Source organism: Lissotriton helveticus, chromosome 7 (assembly GCF_964261635.1).
Source record: "Lissotriton helveticus chromosome 7, aLisHel1.1, whole genome shotgun sequence".
Lineage (NCBI taxonomy): Eukaryota > Metazoa > Chordata > Amphibia > Caudata > Salamandridae > Lissotriton > Lissotriton helveticus.
The window spans coordinates 126,067,550-126,090,459 of record NC_136068.1 but is presented as its reverse complement, the minus strand read 5'-3'; the positions used below and the strand labels follow the sequence as shown (position 1 = coordinate 126,090,459).

General features: G+C 48.2%; 1 protein-coding gene across 1 annotated transcript in view; it reads right to left on the bottom strand.

Moving 5' to 3' along the window:
* Nucleotides 1-22,910, bottom strand: part of ZBTB46 (zinc finger and BTB domain containing 46) — a 320,438-nt gene that overhangs the window by 95,211 nt on the left and 202,317 nt on the right. The window contains exon 6 of the mRNA XM_078651680.1: nt 1,323-1,498. Coding sequence (XP_078507806.1) covers nt 1,323-1,498 — 176 coding nt within the window. The remainder of the gene's footprint in view (nt 1-1,322; nt 1,499-22,910) is intronic.

Sequence of the window (22,910 nt, the reverse complement as noted above, 5' to 3'; positions counted from 1 at the left end):
TGCGTGGTAAGGGGAAGTCTGTTTTCTGTGTTTCCTCTTAGCACATTCAACAGCTAGGGTCCAAGTGGGGTGAGGGTTGGAACAAATGGAGCTGGGGTTGGAACAAACAGAGATGGGGAATGGGCCCCATCTGGCCCTCCTCTAGCAATGCCACTACTCGTGAGGTGACAAGTGCACCTATATTTTCACACAAAAGGTTCCAAATGTGCTGCCTTTACTTTCCAGACCAGGTCCATAAGGTTTCTTGTAGGTTTGCTGCCGACTTGTGGTGTCTGGCTTTAGGTTGGATGGCACCACAGCTGTATTTCAACATTTGTGGCTTAAATTGAAAGGGCGGCCTGCGCAAACCCACCCCTTGCCCATCATGGGTCAGGGAAGCACTGCAGTCAGTATTTAGGGGTGGGTAAGTCACTGAAAGGTCGAGCCAGGCTTGAGCCTGAAACTTGGCTCTGGCTCAGCTCGAGGTCCTGTTGGAACGTCGAGCTGAGCTTTCAAGTGGCTTCTTCCTGCCATCCCCCCTCTACCCACGATGTGGCCTTAGGGCCAGAGCTTCCAACTTAGAGACTGAGGGAACCAGGTTTGAGTCTCGACATTGGCTTCATCTATGTCCCTATAAAAATGAATATGATCTTGTGTAATGTAACTGGTGCTCAGGTAAGGCTTTCTTGTTCCTTTGGGTCGAGTTTGTGCTATAGAAAAAGTGCACTAAGAGGAAAAAATGAAGTGGTAATATAAAAAAAAGGAAAGGCAAAGAGATACTCATTCAGTGGCTGATTAGTACAAACTGCAGCCAGAAAACCTGGGTAAAACGCAGACTCCCTGCTTAAATTGTGAGATGTTAGGCAAATACTTTGTTTCACCAAAACTCCTTTTCCTCATTATGCCGTATGAAAGAACTTTCGAATCGGCGAGTTCAGACTACCAGTTGTACAAAAACCTACTGTGTTAGATTTAATAGACTATAAGGTGCTCTATAATAATTTGGGCCACATACAGGCTTTAAATGACGACAGCCTTGCCACTTAGTTCAGTAATGGTTTATGTTTAAAAACTATCACTTCAGTGCAGTGCTATAGTGTGACATACTAATGTCAAAGCTTCCACATGTTAAAGAAATACACTTTTTTGAATTTTGAAGAGGCTTTATCATATTTTACGCTTGGTTTGCTGTATGTTTGCAAAGCAAACATTTTCAAGGCTTGGGTCGTGCACGGGCTTTAGGAGCTGAGGTTTAAGAGCAGAGGCAGACCCTTAGCTCAGGGTCTCCCTGCTATTTTGTTGCCACTTCTGTCGGTATTACAGGAGCGCGCACACAGGCTTACCAGGGTGTGCCGCTTCATGTGCTCGCGCCGCGTGAACTTCTTGCCGCAGATCTCGCAGGGGTAGGGCCTCTCGCCTGTGTGAGAGCGCATGTGCCGCTTCAGGATACACTGGTGCATGGCCGAGAAGCTGCAGTACGGGCACCTGAACTTCTTCCGGATCACCGTGAACTCGTTCACTGAAAAATAAAGCAGGAGACAGGTCAACGAGGCTGCATTAACTCGAGCACATGCACAGATAACAACGGCATACAGGGAAGTAATAGCAGTCCCAGCACACAGCCACTTCCACATAACTCTGTTGTTCACCAGTTAGAAGGTTCATAGCTGTACGGAAAGAGCCTCACAGGCCACACCCTCGAGACTTGAACCCCTGGCAGAAGCAGGCAGACCCATCTTGACAAAGTATTCAGCTCCTCTAGGTACTCCCCCCCCCCCCCCTCCCATCAGCTTCCCAGCTCTGCACCACCTCGCGCCCTGCCAGCCCTCCTGTGCAGTGTTCGAGCCTGCCTGCCCTCTGTTCTTGCTATTTGCTTCTGTTCTGGTTATTTTATTATTTTATTTTAAACCCTATCTGCCACTGTACTTTTCTTTTCCTGGTTTCCCTTCTGCTCCCTCTCGTATTTTCCCGCCGCTTTCCTGACCCCTCCCGCCTCCCAGCTGATCGTCCCTCCTCTCTCCTCTTCAAATAGCGACCACTGCTTGGTTGCGCCTAAGGCAAGCCCGTCTGCGCCTGTCCGCGCCTGGACGAAGCCCAGTGGCAGAACCCCTGGCCCCCGCGAATGCCACGATGCCCGTCTCTGCTACGATGTCAGCTCCCTCCACGGACTCAACACTGGATAATTACTCACCTATTTCCTGGCCGCCCCGAAGCGCACCCAAGGACCCTTCTCCTACCGGAACTGCAGCCTCACCAGCATCCGTCCCGCCAACTCTCCCACCGGGAAAGAACGCAACCACCTCAGATGCATTCTTCTCAACACCTGCTCAGCCCACAAACATGCCGTTGAACTCTGGGACCTACTCAACTCAACCTCCCCAGACGTCGTCTTCCTGACGGAGACCTGGCTGAACCCCTCCTCGGCTCCCGACATCGCCACAGCCATCCCGGACTGCTACAAGATCACCTGCAGGGACTGTACCAACGGAATAGGAGGAGGACTCGCCATCGTCCACAGGAACACTCTGAGTCTCGACCAACACAGACAACACCCTCAGCACCGCCGAACACCTACACTTCCAGAGCCACACCGATCCCAACACCACCCTCAGATGTACCCTCGTCTACACACACCCCGGACCCCGGCCACAGTTCAGTGACTCCATCGCCGACTTAGTCAGCTCACACGCCCTCGCCTCCACAGACTACATCTTCTTCGGGGACCTGAACTTCCACCTCGAGAACAACAACGACAGCAACTCTACCACCCTGATCGACAACCTCAGACTCAGGCAGCTCGTCACAACACCTACCCACTCCACAGGCCACACGCTTGACCCCATCTTCTCAACAAGCTCTCACGTCTCCTTCAGCCACACCACCAAACTCCACTGGACAGACCATTACTGCATTCCATTCACCTTCCGGAAGCCTACCACTCACCACCGCACCCAACAGATTCCCCGCCAGTGCTGGAGCAAAGTCACCGAGGACCAACTAACCATCACCCTCGCCCGGAGCCCACCGACCCCACAACCTCAGACAGTGGATCGACGACTGCGCCAACACCCTCGCCCCGATCAAGAAACCCTTCAACAGACACACCAGCAAGAAAGCCAGCTGGTTCAACGAGGACCTCTAGGCCTCCAAGAAAACATGCAGAAAACTAGAGAAGAAATGGCACCATGAACCGACACCGGACAACTACGCAGCCCACAAGAACGCCACCCGCAGACACCATCACCTCATCAGATCCACCAAAAGGGCCTCCTTCAAAGACCGCCTAGACGACAAAGAGCTCTTCAACAGTGTAAAGGAATTCTCCAACCCCAGCTCCAAAACTAACATCCCACATTCGCAAGACCTGTGCGACTCCCTTGCCACCTTCTTCCATCGCAAGATCGCAGACATCCACAACAGCCTCAACATCACGACAACCACTGAGACCTTCGTTCCCCACAGCCAGCATCCACACCAAAGCCCTGCTCTCTGGACCAACATTGGCGACAACGACACCATCAAAATCATAAACACCATCCACTTCGGATCTCCCTCAGACCCATGCCCACACCACATCTTCAACACAGCCAGCGCCACCATCGCACCCCATCTCTGGAAAGCCATCAACATCTCCTTCTAAACTGCGACCTTCCCGAAGAGCTGGAAGCACGCCGAGCTCAACATCCTACTCAAAAAACACAAGGCTGACCCCAAGTACCTCAAGAACTTCCGGCCCATCTCCCTGCTCCTGTTCTCGGCGAAGGTCATCGAGAAGACCGTCAACCGACAACTGACCCGCTACCTCGAGGCGAACAGCATCCTAGACCTGTCCCAGTTCCGCAGCAACCACAGCCGCCACCGATGACATCAGGGCCCTACTGGACAGCGGCGAAACCGCGGCCCTCATCCTCCTGGACCTGTCAGCTGCCTTCAACACTGTCTGCCCTTGCACCCTACGCACACGCCTACACAATTCTGAGATCTGTGACAATGCTCTGGACTGGACCACCTCCTTCCTATTCGGCAGAACCCAGAGTGTCCGCCTCCCCCCTTTCCGCTCCAAAGCCACCGAGATCATCTGCGGCGTACCCCAGGGCTCATCCCTCAGCCCGATGCTTTTCAACATCTACATGGCTCCGCTCGCCCACGTCGCCCGATTACATGACCTCAACATCATCTCCTACGCCGATGACACCCAGCTGTTCCTATCCCTCACCAAAGACTCCCTCACCGCTAAAACCAACCTCCACAAAGGAATGAAAGCCGTCGCAGAGTGGATAAAGAACAGCCGTCTGAAGCTGAACTCTGACAAGACAGAGGTCCTCATCCTCGGCTCCACCCCCTCTGCCTGGGACGACTCCTGGTGGCTGACCGCACTGGGAACAGCCCCAACACCCACCGACTACGCATGCAACCTGGGGTTCATCCTCGACTCTACCCTCTCCATGAGGAAGCAGAACAACGCCATCTCGTCCTCCTGTTTCAACACCCTCCGCATGCTCTGCAAGATCTACAGGTGTACCCACCATGACAAGAAGAACGGTCACCCTGGCCCTCGTCAGCAGCAGGTTGGACTACGGAAACGCCCTCTACGCAGGAACCTCGGCCAAACTCTTGAAACTACTACAACGTATTCAGAACGCCTCTGCACGCCTGATCCTCGACATCCCTCGCCGCAGCCACATCACACTCCACCTGAGAGACCTGCATTGGCTCCCCGTCAACAAGAGGCTCACCTTCAAGCTCCTCACCCACGCACACAAGGCATTCCACAACACCGGACCAGCATACCTCAACAGACGACTCACCTTCTACACCCCCAACCGCCAGCTCCACTCTGCCGCCCTCGCCACCGCCCCCCGCATCCGTAGAGCGACCTTCGGCGGCAGATCGCTCTCCAACCTCGCCGTCCAGACCTGGAACACTCTCCCCCATCCTCCTACGGCAGACCCAGGACCTGCTAGCCTACAGAAGACTACTCAAGACCTGGCTATTCGAGCAGTAGCTTCCTCCCCCCCCCCCCCAGCGCCTTGAGACCCTCACGGGTGAGTAGTGCGCTTTACAAATGTTCTGATTGATTGATTGTTGTCATCCGGTGTATTGTGGCTTCTACAGTTGGCCATGGTGAACCAGATCATCACTAATAGGTGTGATGGAGACCCATAACCCCTTTGGATGCCTAGGGTGTCCTACGAGAACCATAAAGGGTATCTTTGCAGAGAACAGGTTATGTAGGATGTTGTCCAGTTTAAATGTTTCTACTTTGAAGGAACCTTGTATAAGGTGCAATGCTATCATGCGGATAGAGCTGCTTCCCAGCAAAAAAGGCTGAAGATCCCTTCTAGAGCTCTGCACTTTCACATAAGCCCATACAGGACTGGGTCTGGACTTTCCCTCCTCTATCACCCGAGTATTTAAAATGCTTTAACTCTACCTTGAAACTCTTGTCTCTATAGTGCCTCACTGGTACCTTGCACTTGGAGCGTCACGGATGACTTCCAGTTTATTGTACGGTTTATTTATTTTTAAAGTGAATGCCACCTACATTTGTATCCGTCCCGTCCAGACGAGAAGCATGCCACGGTCACATCACAACATGCAGTAATCGCACCTCCTCTCCAGCCACATCTCAGGCCCAAAACCTGGGTCTCTGCACACCCATTCTTCAATGGCTCCAATGCAAACAGCAGAAGAGAAGGGGCAAAACTATAGCCACTGCTGCGTGGAAATAAAGGAGATCTAGATCGATTAACCACATTTTTAAATGAGTAATCTACGGAGCAATGAAAAGAGAAGCAATGCACTTTGATGCTTTGGTAGGCACTTGCAGGATTACATTATGGCTTTTTTTGGGCGAGACACGAAAAGCCAAGTCTTGTATTGGCCTTTTGCTGTGCACCTGAAGGCCAGGGGTTTTCCCCCAGAAACAGACATTCTGTTCAACACATAGATAACACCACAGGGATTTCCACACTGGAGCTGTGAGTAGGTGCTGAAATCAGGCGAGTACACCTCATGTGCCATCAAAAGGTTGGGGCGTGCGGTTATCTGAAAGAAAATACCACTATGCAAAAACAGCCTTTCGGCAAACAACAATGAAAAAGCATTGGTAAGACCAGTAGGGCTTGCTTTTTGCATCCACTGGCTTTGCTAACGATTCTTGAAGATGGTGTTAGGCATCAGCAAAAAAAGAAAAATGCTTTACAGCGACCGACACTGCTTAGCAGCGGCAAAAAAAGGCAAAGGTGAGATGATGCAGCTGCTGTTGCCAATCACAGCATGACACGGGCGCCATATACCACTTTTTTTTTTTTTTAACTGATTGGTCTTGGATGGCAGTACTTCGGCAAATAAAAAAATAAATGCTATGCGAGCAATAGTGTTATTGATGCAGTGGAGCTAAATGGCAGCTGTTGGACCTTCCAAATAAAAAAGTGAGGACAAAACATACTTGAAATGATTGTGAGGGTAGGAGAGCAAAGGGGAATGAGTTTGAAGGGAGGAGGGAATATAAAATGAAAATAAAGTCGGGGGTGAAGTGAGAGGGACAAACAGCACACAAGAGAAGCACCAGGAGCACAGGGGGCAGCGAGTGTAGAGGGGGAAACAGCACACGACAATGGAGGGAGCTGGAAAACACATACACTCAAGGACTGCTGACAGAAAAACAAAATAGTTCCCTAAATGTTAACAGTAAAACCATACAAGACATCCAAACAAAAAGATGGTAAAGATACTCCTGGGAGGGACAAACAGAAGAAGGCGAAGACAAGTCATCCAATAAGAAGCAAGCAAATTAGCGTGATCAGCTTGCACTACTTGGTAAAAGAGACCTAAAATCGAGCAGGCAACCATTCCTCTTTTCAGTGTCCAGAGTTAGAGAGTATGATAAATGGACATTGGTAATTTAATTGTACTTCCAGAGAGTTTACCACACAAATATCTCAACAGAACAAAAGTTACAAGGAAAACAATAACATTAAGACTCTCTGCACCAACTTTAATTAGGACCACAAGTATCAAAATACCACAACTGTTAAACCACAACTGTGTCCCCGATTTAAAAACAAGATGAGCTACTCACGCCTGAATGCGGCAAACGACTTCGGTTTAATAAATATTTTCAGTCAAATAGGGCCCGCTGACAAGGCCGTGATACTCTTCCTCCCGTCAATCAGCTGCTCCGAGCCGCATACACAGGATGCTTTGTTGCTTACCTGTTTTGCCTCTTCGGTTTAGGTTTTCTTTTCTCAGCCCCTACAGTCTGCCCTCATCTCACTGCCCGCAGTCTTTGTCTCATCTTCAAAATTCCCGCCGTGCCACACCTTCTCTCTTGCTCCCACTTAACAAGGCTGTTCAGGGTCTGAAGGTGCACGGGGTTATGCAAGTAAGGTGTGATGATGCATGGGGCTGTGCAGGCAGTATTCGAAGGCGAGAGGGACTGTGCAGGCAGTGCTGTGCAAGCTACACAAGGTTGTGCAAACTGGGTAACAAGCATGAAGCACGGCGGACGGAGGGGGGGGGGCCGGAACGGCGCACGGACAGCGGGAGGGGGGGGGGGGCGGGAACGGCGCGCGAGAGGGACTGTGCAGGGGCTGCCCTGCAAAGAAGAAAAAACAAAAAGTATACTTAAGGGCCTCCGACGGAGGCCTCCTTACTCGGCGCCGGCTGGGCAACAATGGCAGCCACAAAGTTTACGGCATTTTCGGATTTGGGGGCATGTTTTGCTGTGCTGAGTGACGGACGACGTCACTGTCTAAAGAACAGCAAAAATTACGCCCCCAAATCCGAAAAGGACGGGGCTACATCGGAGTGACGGATCTCTCCTCCAATGGCTGGCCTCCGTTTAGGAAGCCAGCCAATGGAGAAGAGACAGGGCAAGGAGGCGGGATCTACTGAGCTACTGAGAGACATTAATTCTCCGGACCGGAAGCTGCTTCGCAGCTTAACGGTCCCTCGACCTAATTAGAAAGTATACATCACAGAAGAACCTTTTTGCAAAATACTACTGATCTCCTTATCTTTAAATATTTCTAATTTATCAATCTAATTTAACAAAAATACATGTAAGGCATGCGTAGAGCAGGAGTAGCACCGGATTACCATCTGTGTAGTGCCTCCAGGTCTCGCTCACACACTTCTAGACCAGTCCCCAGGAGGAGGTTGCAGAGCACACATCTTTTCTCACTCCCCTCAGTTCCTCGTAGCCACATACACAGGAAGCCCTGCTTATCACAGGCAAAGGGCATTTAAACAAGCTGGGGAGAAGCATCTCTTGCCTCCTGTTGATAACCATCCCACAATAAGCCTCGTTCTCATTGCAACTCCATCTCAAGCCGAACCTTTTCAGCATACTGCCGGGTGAGCACCCCGGACTCTCTGGCTCCAACAACCATCACTTTCAAGTAAGTTTGGTAATCAGAGTCCAGACACTATCTTTGATTTTCACCCTGAGAAGGAACTACAAACTAAGCCATAGAACGTCTATAAAAGTTGAGACATCTCAACTCGCACTCTGTGACCTACAGTGTAGTGTGTCTTGCCGCTTATATCCTCTGGTCGCTTTATTATTCAGTTTCCAAGATGGAAAATAAGCCCAGTAGTCCTAGCGAGGGCCTCAACTGACAAAGGGATGGTGGCTGGGACGAACTGGAGAGGCTGCAGTAAAGGTAAAGTAATATTTCCTTATTATTAGGCATGTCGCCCATCTAATCGAAACGAATGGGCAGATATCCCCAAGTAAATTAACAGAAAGCCAGGCCGGGCTTCGAGCTAAGAGGATTTCTAAGTGCTCCTTCGGCCTTTCAGCCATTAGCACTAAAGCTAACCTCCAGACAATACTGCTTTTAGATTGCATGAGGTGGAGTCCAAGTGGCTGCTGATGTCACAAATAAGGGACATGCGTTTCCTAATCCATAAAGCTAAAAGTGATAAAAAGAGACCAAGAAAATGGGACATGCGGGCTCACAACAGCCCTCATCATCCAAGAATGGAATATGATCTTCCAAGAATGGAATATGATCTTCTAGCTTGAACTAATCTCAAATCTGGAAACCTGGATATCTTGACAGCTTGGAAAACTACAAACTGAGGTCAACTCAGATTTACAGGTACTGCTTGACGCTTGGTAGTTTTAACAGCCATATGATTCACAGGCTCCGCTAGGGAATCATACCCTCGATTTAGTGCAATGTGTGATTGCTACCATTAGGACAGAATATTTTGCTCGGGCAGATCATGAGTTATGTACGGTGTATAACTACCACCCCAAGAAATAAACAGAACCAATGTCTGGCTGAACCTTCAAAGTCACTAACTTAATATGAGCTCACCCCCCTAGTAGCTATGGCACAGAGCACACAGGGTTGACTTAGGACAATTTGTAAAGTATTTATGCAGTACCAAAACAGTAGTAAAGGCGAAATGCAAAACTCCCAAAAAAACACAAATCAAATTATAACAAATGACTAAACTTTAATAAACAAAATGACAAAAATCCAACAAGGGGAACAAGAGTTATGAAGTTTTAAAGTTTTATGCAGTAATGTACAAAAAAAAAAAAGAGCTAAGCGTTAAGGATAGTTTATGGACGTGGTAGACCAGGACCTAGGCACAATTTGAGCATGACCATGATGGAACACTGGTGGATACTCAAACCAGGTTCGCTCTGATCAAAGATATTACCTTCTGAGTTTAGTCCTTCTAAGTCCCAAAACATCACAGGAGTGCACTTCTTAAGTCGCCAGGACCTAAGCGGAGGCACTTAGAGACTCACAGGGTGTCAGGCAAGTGCTACAACAGGGCCCAGTTGGCACGGATTAGTTGGGAATTTGCAAGAACAGACTCTTGCAGCTTGTATCTCTGTAACTTGAACAGGAGGTCAGCCTTACGACCCTTGGATTCCAGATCTTTGTCTTGAGTATAACAGGAGCAGAACCAGCCTTTCAGGGTTCTTCTCAAGTCGCAGACAGCAGGATCATCCTATTCTGATCTAACTCAGGCCCAGGAGTGGTCGGACGGGGGTGCCTGGAGATTTCACATTTCTGCCTGGCACGAGCTAGCGGGTTGGAATAACTCCTGGGTACACCTTAACCAATGGGGTAAAAGTTTCCAGGGACAACCCTACCCAATTTGGCCCTTTTCAAGATGTGAAAGTCTTCGGCCACATTAAACCAGGACTGGGTGTGTGTGTGTGGGGAGTATACTATGCTAATCGTAGAGTCCTCCCACATTTGACACCAAAATCTAGTTTGAAGCAGCTACTGCATCCAAGTCAGAAGACTATCTTCACCAGTGAATTTGATTTTTATTAACTATTAAAAATTGTTATTTAATTATTTTTTTCTAGTTAGTCCCATTTGCAAGTTACAATATTAGGATTTTAATGTGTACTCTGGTTTTCTGCATAGGACAGCTAGGGCTGCCAAAGCGAAAAATAGCTTTTGGGCACCAGTCACTGCAGCGATATGTTAAAATTACATTTGTACATGTCCAACTTTTAAATAACATGCACCTTGCCTTGGGGGCGACAAGGCCTCCCCAGAGGTGACATTAATATTTAAAGGGAGGTTCTGACCTTTTTAAAAAGGGTTCAATTTTCGAAGTCAAATTGCAGATTTTACACTGCTACATTTAGACTACACTGGTAGACCGGAAGCCATGTTGCACTGCCACTGTTGTGGATAGCACAATAGGTGCTGCAGTCCACTGGGGACGTTTAACTTCCAGGCCCTGGGTACATCTTTTACCATATATTCAGGACTTATAGGCAAGTTAAAAATTCCAATTGGTTATGGCAGTTCGACCATGTCAAACAGGGAAGCACAGGCACTTTATTACTGGTTAGCATGGGTAAAGTGCACTGAGTTCTAAAGCCAGCAAAAATATAGGGTCCAGTATCGGCAAACAATCTGTGGTGATCATGCAGAAAGAGCTAATTTCTTGCATACATGACACCTAAAAAGGATATATTGAGTTCCAGACCTAAAAGAACCTATCCATTCGATGTCTGAGTCGCAGAAAGAGAAACCACCAAGCCCACAAACCAGCTTCCAAGCTGCAGGGCCAGGATGTTCTGGGAGCTTCCGGCTCATGGCATGCCTCAGTGGACTTTTCTGCCAAGAGCAGTTACTCTTCAGAAAAAAAAAAATAACAACTTCTCTCTTCTCTAACACATGGGAGTTGGAAATGTCCCATTCTCACCATGTTCAACTCTGAAACAGCTACACAGCAGTGTACAATAGGTTCTATTCAGACACTGAAGCCTCAGTGTGGTAGTTTCGAGTGCCTCCTGTACAAGTTGTTTATAAGTAAGACTTGTGAGCTGAAGAACTGCAAGGAGAATAAATGTTCATTTATTAAACGCATGCAAAGAGATGAATATGAACTGGTCTTTCAGGAATTAGGCCTCAACACCCGGCCACGGAAACTATGTACACTAACCAATGACAAAACCACTCCAGACTGTTAAAAAGACACCTCTTTAAGCCTGTCAAAGATCTAGGGAGAGGAAGAGTGGACTGTTAGGTTTCTTTATCCGGGTATGAAAATCAGAAACTTTCGGAAAACTTGATATTTAAGAGCGATGAAAAGAGAATGGCAAATCAGTGAAACAGATACCACAGTTTTAATTTTACTGCATCAATTTGAATGGGTCGCAGTTTTCAACACTGAAGGGAGGGCAGGATTCACTTGTTAAACCTCAACGACACTGGCTTTTCCTTCCAAATCGGTTTAAAAATGTGTTCTTGGCAGTGCCCAGTGCACAGATGAGAGAATAAAAAAAATAGACAGATAGGTTGTTTTAACGCTTTCATTAAAAATAAAAGATATATGTAACGCTTTTTCTGGTGGATACAGTATCTGCTTGTGGATGCCTCACCTTTTGAACTACCCCTTGCGCCAGCATGCCACGGAAATCTTTTCCTAGCTCTCCCACGTCGACGTCACAATGGCACAGCTTCGCTTGCGAATCCGTATGACGTCACCAGGGCCATAAGACTACCTCGTTGGTGTGCAGACATCAGTTTCACCCATTTTTTCCGTGCCTTCGATGCGAACGGGTGGACCGACAACATAATTGGAGTATACAATATATGCAGGAATTTACACAGTATAAAGAGGAAAAGCTACAGAAACAAAGCATTTCCTAACAACCAACAGTATGGCAAGCAAATGACATAGGAAAACAACCATGTCAAACAATGAAAACTTTTTCAGTATACGAAGGTGGACAACGGGGACGGTGGGTCAGTGAGGAATCCGCAGGCAGATACTGTATCCACCAGAAAAAGCGTTACAGAAGGTAAGTAACTTGTTCTTCTGATAGCTACATCTGCCTGTCGAGTCCTCACCTTTTGAATTGAATCCCACAGCAGTCCCGCTCCCGGAGTCCACCTAATAACAAGCATTGGCATAGCCATTAGGTCTCGCCTTTGGGACCTTATAAGTGGTTAGTCATGCAGCACATTATCCTGGGTGGGCTCAGACAATTCCAGCATGGAAAGTTGAGCTGAAAAGAAAGCTAAGGCAGCCTGGAGGTGTCACACTGGCACAGTACCACGTGCAGTTACAACCTGCATGGGAGAGGTAAAGTTGGGAGGGCCAAGGAAGTTTGGTAGAGACAGGAAATGACTGAACTATGAGGGTGAGACAGAGCAGGAGGTGTTACTGGTTGACAAGACGGGAATGAAAGAGCTAAGGGACAGGAAATGGGGCAGATATCAGTGAAGATGAAGGGTTGTTTGGATGCATGTGGCAAAACAGATACGCCAGTGCTTGCGCAAGCTGACAGCTCGCTTGCTGCCTTCCGTTTAAAGCCCAGCCCAGCAATCCGGGAAGACACGTCTCAAAAGCAACTTGACTTGTGTCAGAGTAGCAAGGAGGATAAGACGATTGCTACTAAGTGCTAACTTTCAGCTGTTAAATTTGTAATAAGGTGGCAGAAGTTACATCTGAAAAAAGAAACAAAGCATTGGCAAAAGTCTGTAGAATAGCAAACTGGTGTCCCTTAAAAAGAATATATATGACAAGTATATGCCACAGAATGAAAATAAAAATAGAACTCATGCCATCTAAATGTGGCGGCCATATGCTTGTAGATCAAATTCAGTTTTATTGTATGAGCTATTGAATAGTATATGGGCTTCTTTTCAGGCAAGGGTGCTTATAGCCTGTGGACTTGAAAAGCAGTGCGATGTCTCCTAGTATTCACCAGTGCGCGTCGAGCTGTCTAAAACGTGAGAGAATTTCACACTATGCCACAATTTTCGGCTTTCCGCGCATACTGGAAAAACGTGTCAGGCAGGGCTATTAAAAACTAACAGAAGGAAGGTAAGCACAAATGAGGATAGGGTCAACACGTGTAAGTATTTGCCCATGCAGCACATTATCCTTGGAAACTTACTCTTACACCGCCATTCAAACTATCATGCCACCTCTGTCAGTGCTTCAGAGCCTCAGCTAATGGAGTGCACGAGAAGAGAGCATTTGTGGTGGTTGCGCCCCTTGCGAGTCACAAAGTAAAATTACCGGGCCATCTTGGACTGAATCCAATACCTGTGTGGTTATTTTAATTCCCTCTGGAATGGAGTTATTTTAAAATAATCATGCGACAAAGTGCTGCCGGGCAGCTAGTTTGAAGTACAATATCCCATTAAAAAAATACTTCCCCCACTAAATAGGCGTATTTATATCACTCCATCTGTTCACTGTGGTTATTTACACAGCACGCACAATGACCAAGGAAGGAAGGCGGGACAAGAAAAGAAGAACTAATCGGAAAAAGAAAGAAAGCAAGAGACAAAAAGAAAGAAGGAGGTGGAGGTGTGAAATCAGGAAAGAGAAAGGGAAACGAAGAAGAAGGATGGATATGTGAACAAAGAAAAAGGAGGAGAAAGAAAAGGAAGAGGCGAGAGGTATGGAGAATGAGGCAAGGAAATGCTTAGGATAAAGAGGGCAGGAATGAGAGAAGGGATGAGAGAAGGGGGATGAGAGAAGGGGATGAGAGAAGGGGGATGAGAGAAGGGGGATGAGAGAAGGGGAATGGTGAAGGAGGGAAATCGAGGTGAAGGAAGCAAAGGCTGAAAGAAATCGAACTAGAGGAATTAAAAGGAAAGGAAAGTGGACAAAATGAAAACAAGCACGCAAGTCGTGCGTGCACCTCGCGCTAAAAGTAAAAAAAGGAGGCACGCCTGGCGAGTGGTGTGCGATGTGCGCGCGCTGTAAGGGTGCCTGCGCTTAATGAGCCATGACCAGAGAGGAAAGCCAGATGCCGCCTCTGCATGTAACTGTGCGCGTAACCGCGAGCTTTAGGCCACAAGCAAAAGCGTGTGGTGAGCTTTTAAAAGCCCCCTTACTAAAAGTCTCGCCAGAGCAGTGCATGCTCTGGCTCAGGCGAGACCTAGAAACCAAAAAGTCCTGTAGCACAGACGTGCAAAATGACCATCCCTCCTCACCTCAGAATCCAAGCAATAATGCTTCACGAAAGTGTGGAGGGAGGCTCATGTTGCAGCCTTACAAATGTGCACTACAGGGACACCTCTAGCCAAAGCAGTTGTGGAAGACTTTGCCCTAGTAGAATGAGCTCTGATACCTTCAGGAGGCTCCTTTTCGGCCAGGGCATAGCATATCTTGATTCAAGGGATAATCCACCTGGACAGCGTCATCTTGTGGACAGCTTTGCCCTTCATCTTCCCTACAAAGCCAACGAAGAGCTGGTCATCCAACCTCATGTCCTTGGTTCTGTCCAGATAGAAGTTGACCACCCTCCGAGTGTCCAGGTGGTGAAGTCTTTCCTCCTCCTTGGAAGGGTGAGGGGGAGGATATAAGGTAGGCAATGTCCCAGGTAGAAAGAAGAAACCACCTTAGGCAGAAAAGCAGCCCTGGTCCTAAGATCCATCTTGCCTGCATGGATAGTAGTAAAAGGAGGCTTAGAACTAAGAGCATGCAACTCACTTACCCTCCTGGCCGAGGTGATTGCCACCGGAAAAATAGCCTTAAAAGAAAGCAGCCTCAAAGGGCAACTATAAAGAGGCTCAAAAGGAGACTTCATCAGAAATGTAAGAACCAAATTCAAATCTCACTGAGGCATTATGAACAGAGAGGGAGGAAACCTATTGGTGAGGCCCTTAATGAACGTCATAACAATGGGGGACTTTAATAAAGACGGCTGGTACAACAAAGGAAGGCAGACAAGTAGCTCTTAACCGTCACACTGCACAACCTTGCTGGGCCAAGGAAAGTTTAAAACTAATTACATCCGATAAATGGGTCTTCAAACCTGGCCCACCTAGAGGAATAGACAGATTTGGTGGAATGTCTCTCTGGCGATAAAATAACATCCACCACATTCGGTGGGAGAGAGAAAGAGCTCAGGTTGCCCCATTCAATCTCCAGGCATGAAGGTGCAGGCTCTGGAGGTGGGGGTGTAGAACCTGCCCCAGCGACTGAGAGGAGGTCTGCCCTGAGAGGGAGATGGAGCAGAGGGTGCGATGAGAGGTGAAGAAGATCTGTGTACCACACACTTATTTGCCAATCTGGGGCGATCCATATAACTTGGGCCCTGTCTTGGCGAATCTTCCTCAGAACCCGAGGAATCAGGGGTATGGGAGGAAACACGTAAAGAAGCCAAAAGCTCCAACGTGTGCTCCCTGCATCGAATACTGAAGAACAACAGGCAGTGCACTTTCTCGTGAGTGGCAAATAGGACCTCCTGAGGAGACCCCCACAACCTGAAGATGCGGCAAATCACCTCCGGGTGAAGGAATCGTGATCGGCTGAGTACTGCCGACTGAGACGGTCCGCATGCACGTTCAACACTCCGGCCAGATGATTTGCAACAACGCAAATCTGGTGCGCCTGAACCCAGGACCCGCGCCGCAGAGCCTCTCTGCAGAGACGAGACGATACGATACAACCCTACCCCTCCCTGTATGTTGATATACCACATTGCAGTAGGGTTGTCCTTCAGGACTTGAACTGACTGACCACGAAGGGAGGGAAGGCCTTGAGAGCCAAACGTATTGCCCGCAATTCCAGAAGGTTGATGTGGAGCAACCTTTCCTTTGGAGACCAAGGACCCTTGACCCCCAGATCCACCAGATGTGCTACCCACCCTAGAGTGGAGGAATCCGTGATCACTGTGGCCACCGGTGGAGGAGGCAGAAAAAGGCTTCCTTGAGACATGGTGTCTGAAACACTTCACCAAGACAACCCCGCTGCAGTGCCCCTGGAGATTCTAACCTTCTTCCTGAGATCTCCACTGAGCTGGTACCACAGTCTGCGGAGACACCACTGGAGTGCTCTCATGCACCAGCGTGCATGGTTGACCAACAGCATGCAGTAAGCGAACAGACCGAGCAGAGGTAGGACCTTCAGGACTGGAACAACCGCCCCATAGTGAAACAAAGGAATCATTTCCTGAATGTCGAGAATCCTCGGCGGAGGTGGGAAAGCCAGACACAGAGTAGTGTCCGGGACTGCTGTTATGAACAGGTTGCGCAGAGAGAGAAACAGGTTTGAGATTTGGGCACGTTTATCGAGAAACCCAAGTCGAACAACAGCCATGCTGTTACATGCAGATGATCCAGCACCATCTATGGTAACTTTACCTTGATAACTTTACCTTGAGGAGCCAGTTGTCCAGATAGGGGAACTGGAATCCCCGACCTTCTGAGATGGGCTGCTACAACCGCCATCGCCTACATAAAGACCTGTGGTGTGGACGTAAGCCCGAACAGAGGACGGCAAACTGGTAGTGTTGAACCCCCACTGTAAAATGGAGATATTTCTGATGAGACTTCAGGCTGGGGAGATGAAAATATGCATCCTGCAAATCGATCAACACCATCCAGTCTTTCTGTTGCGGTGCCAGAAGAACCTGAGCTAGGGTTAACATTGTGAACTTATCCTGCCTGAGATAAGAGTTCGAAATCCTGAGATCTAGGATCGGCCTCAAATGACTATCCTTCTTGGGGATAAGGAAATACCGGGAGTAGCAACTCTGACCCCCGTTCCTGCTCTGGAACCACCACTATCGCACCTTTCTGTAACAAAGCCAGAACCTCCTGCTGCAGGAGCAGCAGATGGTCCTCTGAACACCAGGCCTGACGTGGAGTGTAAGGAGGTGGAAACACCAGAAAAGGAAGGGCGTACCCATTTTCTACAACATTCAACACCCAAATGTCTGATGGAACAGATTTCCTATTTTGCCTCCTACGGGACCAACATGCTCCAAGATCGGGGGGGGGGGGGGTTGCGGAGATCTATCTAGAGCTGCTTTCTTGTATTACCGGTGGTGGGGGCAGGAGAGGAGGGGGAAGACTGTTGCCGGGAGGCTCCCAGCATGCGGGCTCTACCCTTTCTCCTGTACGACTTGTACAAAGGGTTCTGCTGCTGCTGAGGCTGTTGACTGCCTCGAAAGGAAGACTCCTTTCCAAAACCTCCTAAATCCATAACCACTAGGCTGAGACTGCAAGCCCAAGGATCTCGCAGTAGCTCTACTGTCCTTGAAACGTTATAGAGCTGAGTCCGCTTTCGTTCCAAAAAGGCTGGAACGATCGAAAGGCAGATCAAGAAGAGTGGGCTGCACATCCGAAGAGAACCCTAAAGATCTAAGTAACCTCCTGATAGCCACAGAGCAACCCTTCAGTCTGACAGAGTGCGTCGCATCTAGCCCAGCCTGTATCATCTGACTGGCTTCTGCTTGAATATCTGCCAAAACCTCCAAGAAATTACCACGGTCATCCTCTGGCAGCTTAGGAGCCACCCGTTTATCAGAATTCATTTAGGCATGAATATACCTCCCCAGCAGGCATGTGCCATTTGTAGACTTCAAGGCCATGCTCCCAGAGGAGAAAACCTTCTTGGCAGATTGGTCTAGCTTTTTCGAGTCTCTTTCCCCCGGAGTGGAGGGGAACCACCCAGCAGACTGCTTTGTTGAACAAGAAGCCTGAACCACCAAGCTCTCCAGCGAAGGGTGGGAGGTTAGAAAGGCCGGATTACCGGGTGCAGCCTTATACCCTCTCGCCACTGTTCTTTAAACTGCAGGGGCGGATAATGGCTTGTGCCTCACTTCCAAAATTGGTTCAGTCAAAGCCTCATTGAACGGCAAAAAGGGCTCAACCACAGAAGATGGTGAATGCAACACCTCAGTCAGTAAATGTATCTTTACCTCAGCGGTAGGCAATTGTAAGTCCAAAAGATCAGCAGCCTTCCTGATAATAGAATGATATGGTGCAACACCCTGCGAAGGCAAAGGTTTCAGGCAAGAAAGTTCCCACTCCGGGGAAGTATCCAAGCCACTGTCCTCTTAAATGCCCTCAGTCTTCCATTGTGTCGATGATGGCACTCTTCTTCCTCCAACAGCCTCTGGGCCTCCCTCATGGAGCGCATCCTCAGGATCGGCAGTAAGAGGCGCAGCGACATCGGCGCCGAAGCCGGCCCTTGAGAAACAGGCAATGGGGCTGTTCGAATCCGGGAAGGCACCAGTCCAACTTCAGACGGAGATATTGGCGTCAAAAACGTTGACGCCGGGAACTGCCATGACGGAGCCGCAGGCATGAAGGGCACAAAGGTGCCTGGGCATATTGTTGGGGAATGCCCAAATTAAATGCAAGCGGACCCACTGGGCCCAGAGGTCCGCCGGTAGGGTAAGATGCCTTGGCAAACACCCCAAACATTGCATTTAGGAAATGCGAGGGATCCGCTCCGGGGCCCGGAAAGTGTGGATATTGATCTGGAACCACCGAGTCTGGATCCGCCGATGTGGAGTGGCAGGCTGAGGCTGCAGCACCGGTGACACTGGTGCCAGTACAGGCGACTCCACAGGAGCAGGAGAAGACTCTTTGAACCGGTGAATCTCTGGGCGCCGGTGAATCCCTTGGCGTCAGAGAGCGAACTGGAGACTCCTGTGGAGAAGGGGAGGACGACGGCGAGCTGACATCTTTAGTATGGTGCCGCTGAGCTCAAAGCCTTGCCCTTCTTAGAAGAGACCCATGTCGGTGCTTCTTTTTATGTTTCTCCAACTTTGATGTGTGCGAGGTCGACTACCTTGACTTGGATCTCTTACTACCCCTCTATTCCCTTTTTGCCCTTGCCACGAAGAGCTTCATCTCACGCTCCTTCGGGTTCATCTTCCGACAAGACGAACACCCCTCGATGTCGTGATCCGACGACAAGCACCAGAGACAATCGTCGTGGGGGTCCGCAATGGACATATGGCCCCTACACTCTCTGCAAGGCTTGATTCCCGACTTCTTCAATGTAGCCATAGCACTGCTACACCAAGGGAAACAGCATAAACAAAGCATAACGAAGAAAATGGAGAGTCCCAGAAAAAAACGTTACGCGCCGACGGCGTGGAAAAAAAGGAACGGACGTCGGCGAGGTCTTCTAATGGCTCCTGTAACGTCATCCGGAGTCGCGAGTGAAGCCGTGACATTGGCATCCTCGACGGGGGAGAGCTAGGAAAAGATTTCTGTGGAATGATGGTGCATGGGGTGATTCAAAAGGTGAGGAATCCACAGGCAGATTTATCCATCAGAAAGGTTTTTACAGTGGGTACATTAAGAGGCCTGATAGAACAATGAAACTTAAAAGTAGGCTCCTTTCTAAACAGGATACTGCACCTTCATTTGAAAATTGTTACAGTCATTACAATGAATCAATCAGACACGCAATAAAAGCCACGGTGGACATCGAGGTGAAATGCATATTTTTGTATTTCCCGAACCATAAGTTGTTACATATCCCGATGTGCCAAACGGACAGCCATGATGTGTAATTGCCATCAGCCCCCACCAACATGGACCCACATAAGGCTTTGTGAAATGTGCCGCAGGGCCATCTTGCGCTTCCCTCCATGAAGCACTAATTTGTCAAAGGGCTACCTATGTTGGAAGTTGTGCTTCCCACTGGGGCTATCATGCATACACAACCGAGGGCACAACTCGGAGCAGAAAGTCAAAGACAGCAGAGGTAAACAGAACACACAACAGAAACTTTAGCGCGCAAACATCTTGGGACAGATGACCAGAAACACTAAACCACTGACGCACAACATATAACAGTTTGTAATCTAGAGGTAGTGAGCTAAAAACACCAAGTCCGCCATATCCTTTCCTTTAAAGAAATGACTATGATAAAAATAAAGAACGGACGGAACTGAAATGTAAAACACATAATTGCAGTTGCACACAAAACATTCTAATGCCTGAGCTCCTAGTGATAAGTCTGCTAATCGCCCAGCTTACATTTAGGGACACCTCAATCAATCAGGATTTATAAAGCGCAGCTAAACACCAGATAGGGCATCCAGGCACTTCGCGTGCAGGTCCCGGAGGCATATTCGAACAGCCAGGTCTTGAGGGTCATTCGGAATTCCGGAAGTGAGGTGATGGTTCGGAGGTGCATAGGGAGTCAGTTCCAGGTCTTCAAAATTATCTACATTTAAATATGCACTTTATTTTAATCTGATGGAAGGGCATCTTATGGGATTGTTTTGCCTGGATGCTTAAGACAATGATTACTCATTTAATGTATGTATGTGTGTGTATGTGTCTTGTAAAGCGCACTGCTGCCCTGAGGCATTGTGGCGCTGTAGACCGCTGGGGAACCCGTCCTGGCTATCCCTGTGAGATGGTCCCTACTGGGTATCTCCAAGGTGAAACCAGGCATCCCGGCGAATGTGGGGGGCCGTTATAGAGATGAGGCAGCTAATGCCCAGAGTCGCCGAGTGTGATCCCTGGTTAGAGTAGGCACAGAGGCGAGAATTATCGAGTCTGCTGACCCTGGTCCAAGACCCTGCCGCGTCGGGAATTGAACCCTGGTCCCGGGCCGTTCTCTGCTTCCGGGTCTGCCGCCTCTAACCAGTGAGCCACACCACTCCATTTAGAACCGGACACAAGACACTGGTGACCAGCTCAAGCACTGCACTTGAACTCAACTGTGAAGTAAGAGGAGGAAGGCCCTTAAGCCCAATAATGCAGTACGAACTGTGCTTGAGAAATGCAACTTTGCACTGTTGCACACATAGTGGAGTCAGAGATTCTGACCTCGGACAACTTATGTCTAGCCAAATCTATGCTTTTCTGACAAGCTCTAACAAGAGCAAAACAGTCAGGAGCTACCTTTAAAAAACCATTAAAGGCACCTGAAATAAGTAATCAATCAAAAGTAGTAATATTGTGACAGGAATGGTAAAATGCCTTTCTATATATTTTTATTTTTAGCTCCGTTGTAAAGCACTCCGAAATTGAGGACACTGCTAATCCTATAATTAAATAGTTTGCTAGAAAAACAGGCATTTGCGTTAGCAGGTTTAGGGTGGGTGAAGGTATAAACATGCTTCAAATAAAAGCAGCTCATTCCATAAAGGCTGGGAACTGCCCAGAGTTACTTTCTGTTCTGCATAATTCATGTGGAACTCTATTTGGTTGGGAGCCAGAAAACCAGACACAACTAAGTTTAGTTGTCGAAAGAACAGTAGCGGCAGGTCTGTGGCAGGGTCGCGCTATGTGCAACCAGAGCGGTCAGCCTTTAAGCAATAGCATCCCTGATGGTGCCACAAGTCACCCAATTTAGATTACTGACCTCGAAATTGGCAGGGATAATTATGCAGCTCACTGAAATCCATTTGACTAGTAAGATAACCATTTTGTGATAACCAATCGTGTATTTGCACTGTCTCCCTATACTAAATTTATTTAATGGTGCAGAACTGTGATGGCTAATGAATCAAAACATACAATGCATGCCAAAGAACAAATTACGGTTGCAGACCACAAATCAGTGGGTTTAAGCAGATTCAAGTCATGCATCTTTTAATTGAAAAAGACAGGCGTTTCTCTCGAATCGCTGTAAGTTTATTTACTTACAGTGGCCCAATAACAGTGTGTGCCTTGAGATATTTACTCACAGCTAACAACAGATGGGACCTCTTTAGAACAAGCAATGGCAGGGCAATGGGTCTGGCTTTGTATACAATGGCATTTACAAATGCTGTTTGTTTATCACTATAAAGCCTGCCCTACTGCCTTTACCAATGCTGGGAAAAAGGTAGCAAAAAAAGGATTTATTTCTTTACAGAAGAGAAAGAAGTGAATGTGACAAGTAATGTGCGAGTGAGTATCTTTTTCAGGTGTAATATAGTCCTTTATGCATTCCAACGGAATTATTTTCTGGAAGGCAGAAAGATGCACTAAAGTACCAACATGTGTTGAGCGACATAGCTCCTCTGTTTGTAGCCAAAGCCCACTTTCTGTACTTTTTAAAGAAGTGGTAACAATACGTAAGAATACAGCTGCACAGTCAAGCCAGATCCAAAACGTGATCGAAGATCTACTTATTTATTTATTTGGCGATTTGTATTGCGCATACTCAACCCGAAGGTGTCAAGGCGCCTATCAAAAAAGATCAGAAAATTACAACAGCACTACTACAGATAGGCACGTACAAAAAGGTGAGTCTTTAGGGCAGATCTGAAGGCTTGAAGAGTAGGGAGAGACCTTACCTCAAGAGGGAGAGCATTCCACCATTTAGGGGCCAGATTGGAAAAAGCCTTGCCACCCCATCTGGTCTTCCGGACGCGAGGAACAGAAAGGAGAAGTCTATTTGAGGAACGGAGGTTCCTACCAGGATTATAGTAGGACAAAATGGATCCAATACCAGTGGGGCTGGTTTTAGCTAGAGCCTTGTAGACCATACATAAGAACTTAAAGAGGATGCGGTCCGCAACGGGAAACCAGTGCAGCTGCTTCCGGGCAGCGATGGCAGAGGCACGTCGAGGTAGATCGAGAACAAATCTGGCTGCTGCGTTCGGAACCACCTGCAAGCCCTGCAGCTGTCATTTATTAAGTGCAGCATACAGCGCATTGCAATAGTCCAGACGCGAGCCCAACAGGGCAACAGCCAGTTGCTTTCTTGCCTGTAAG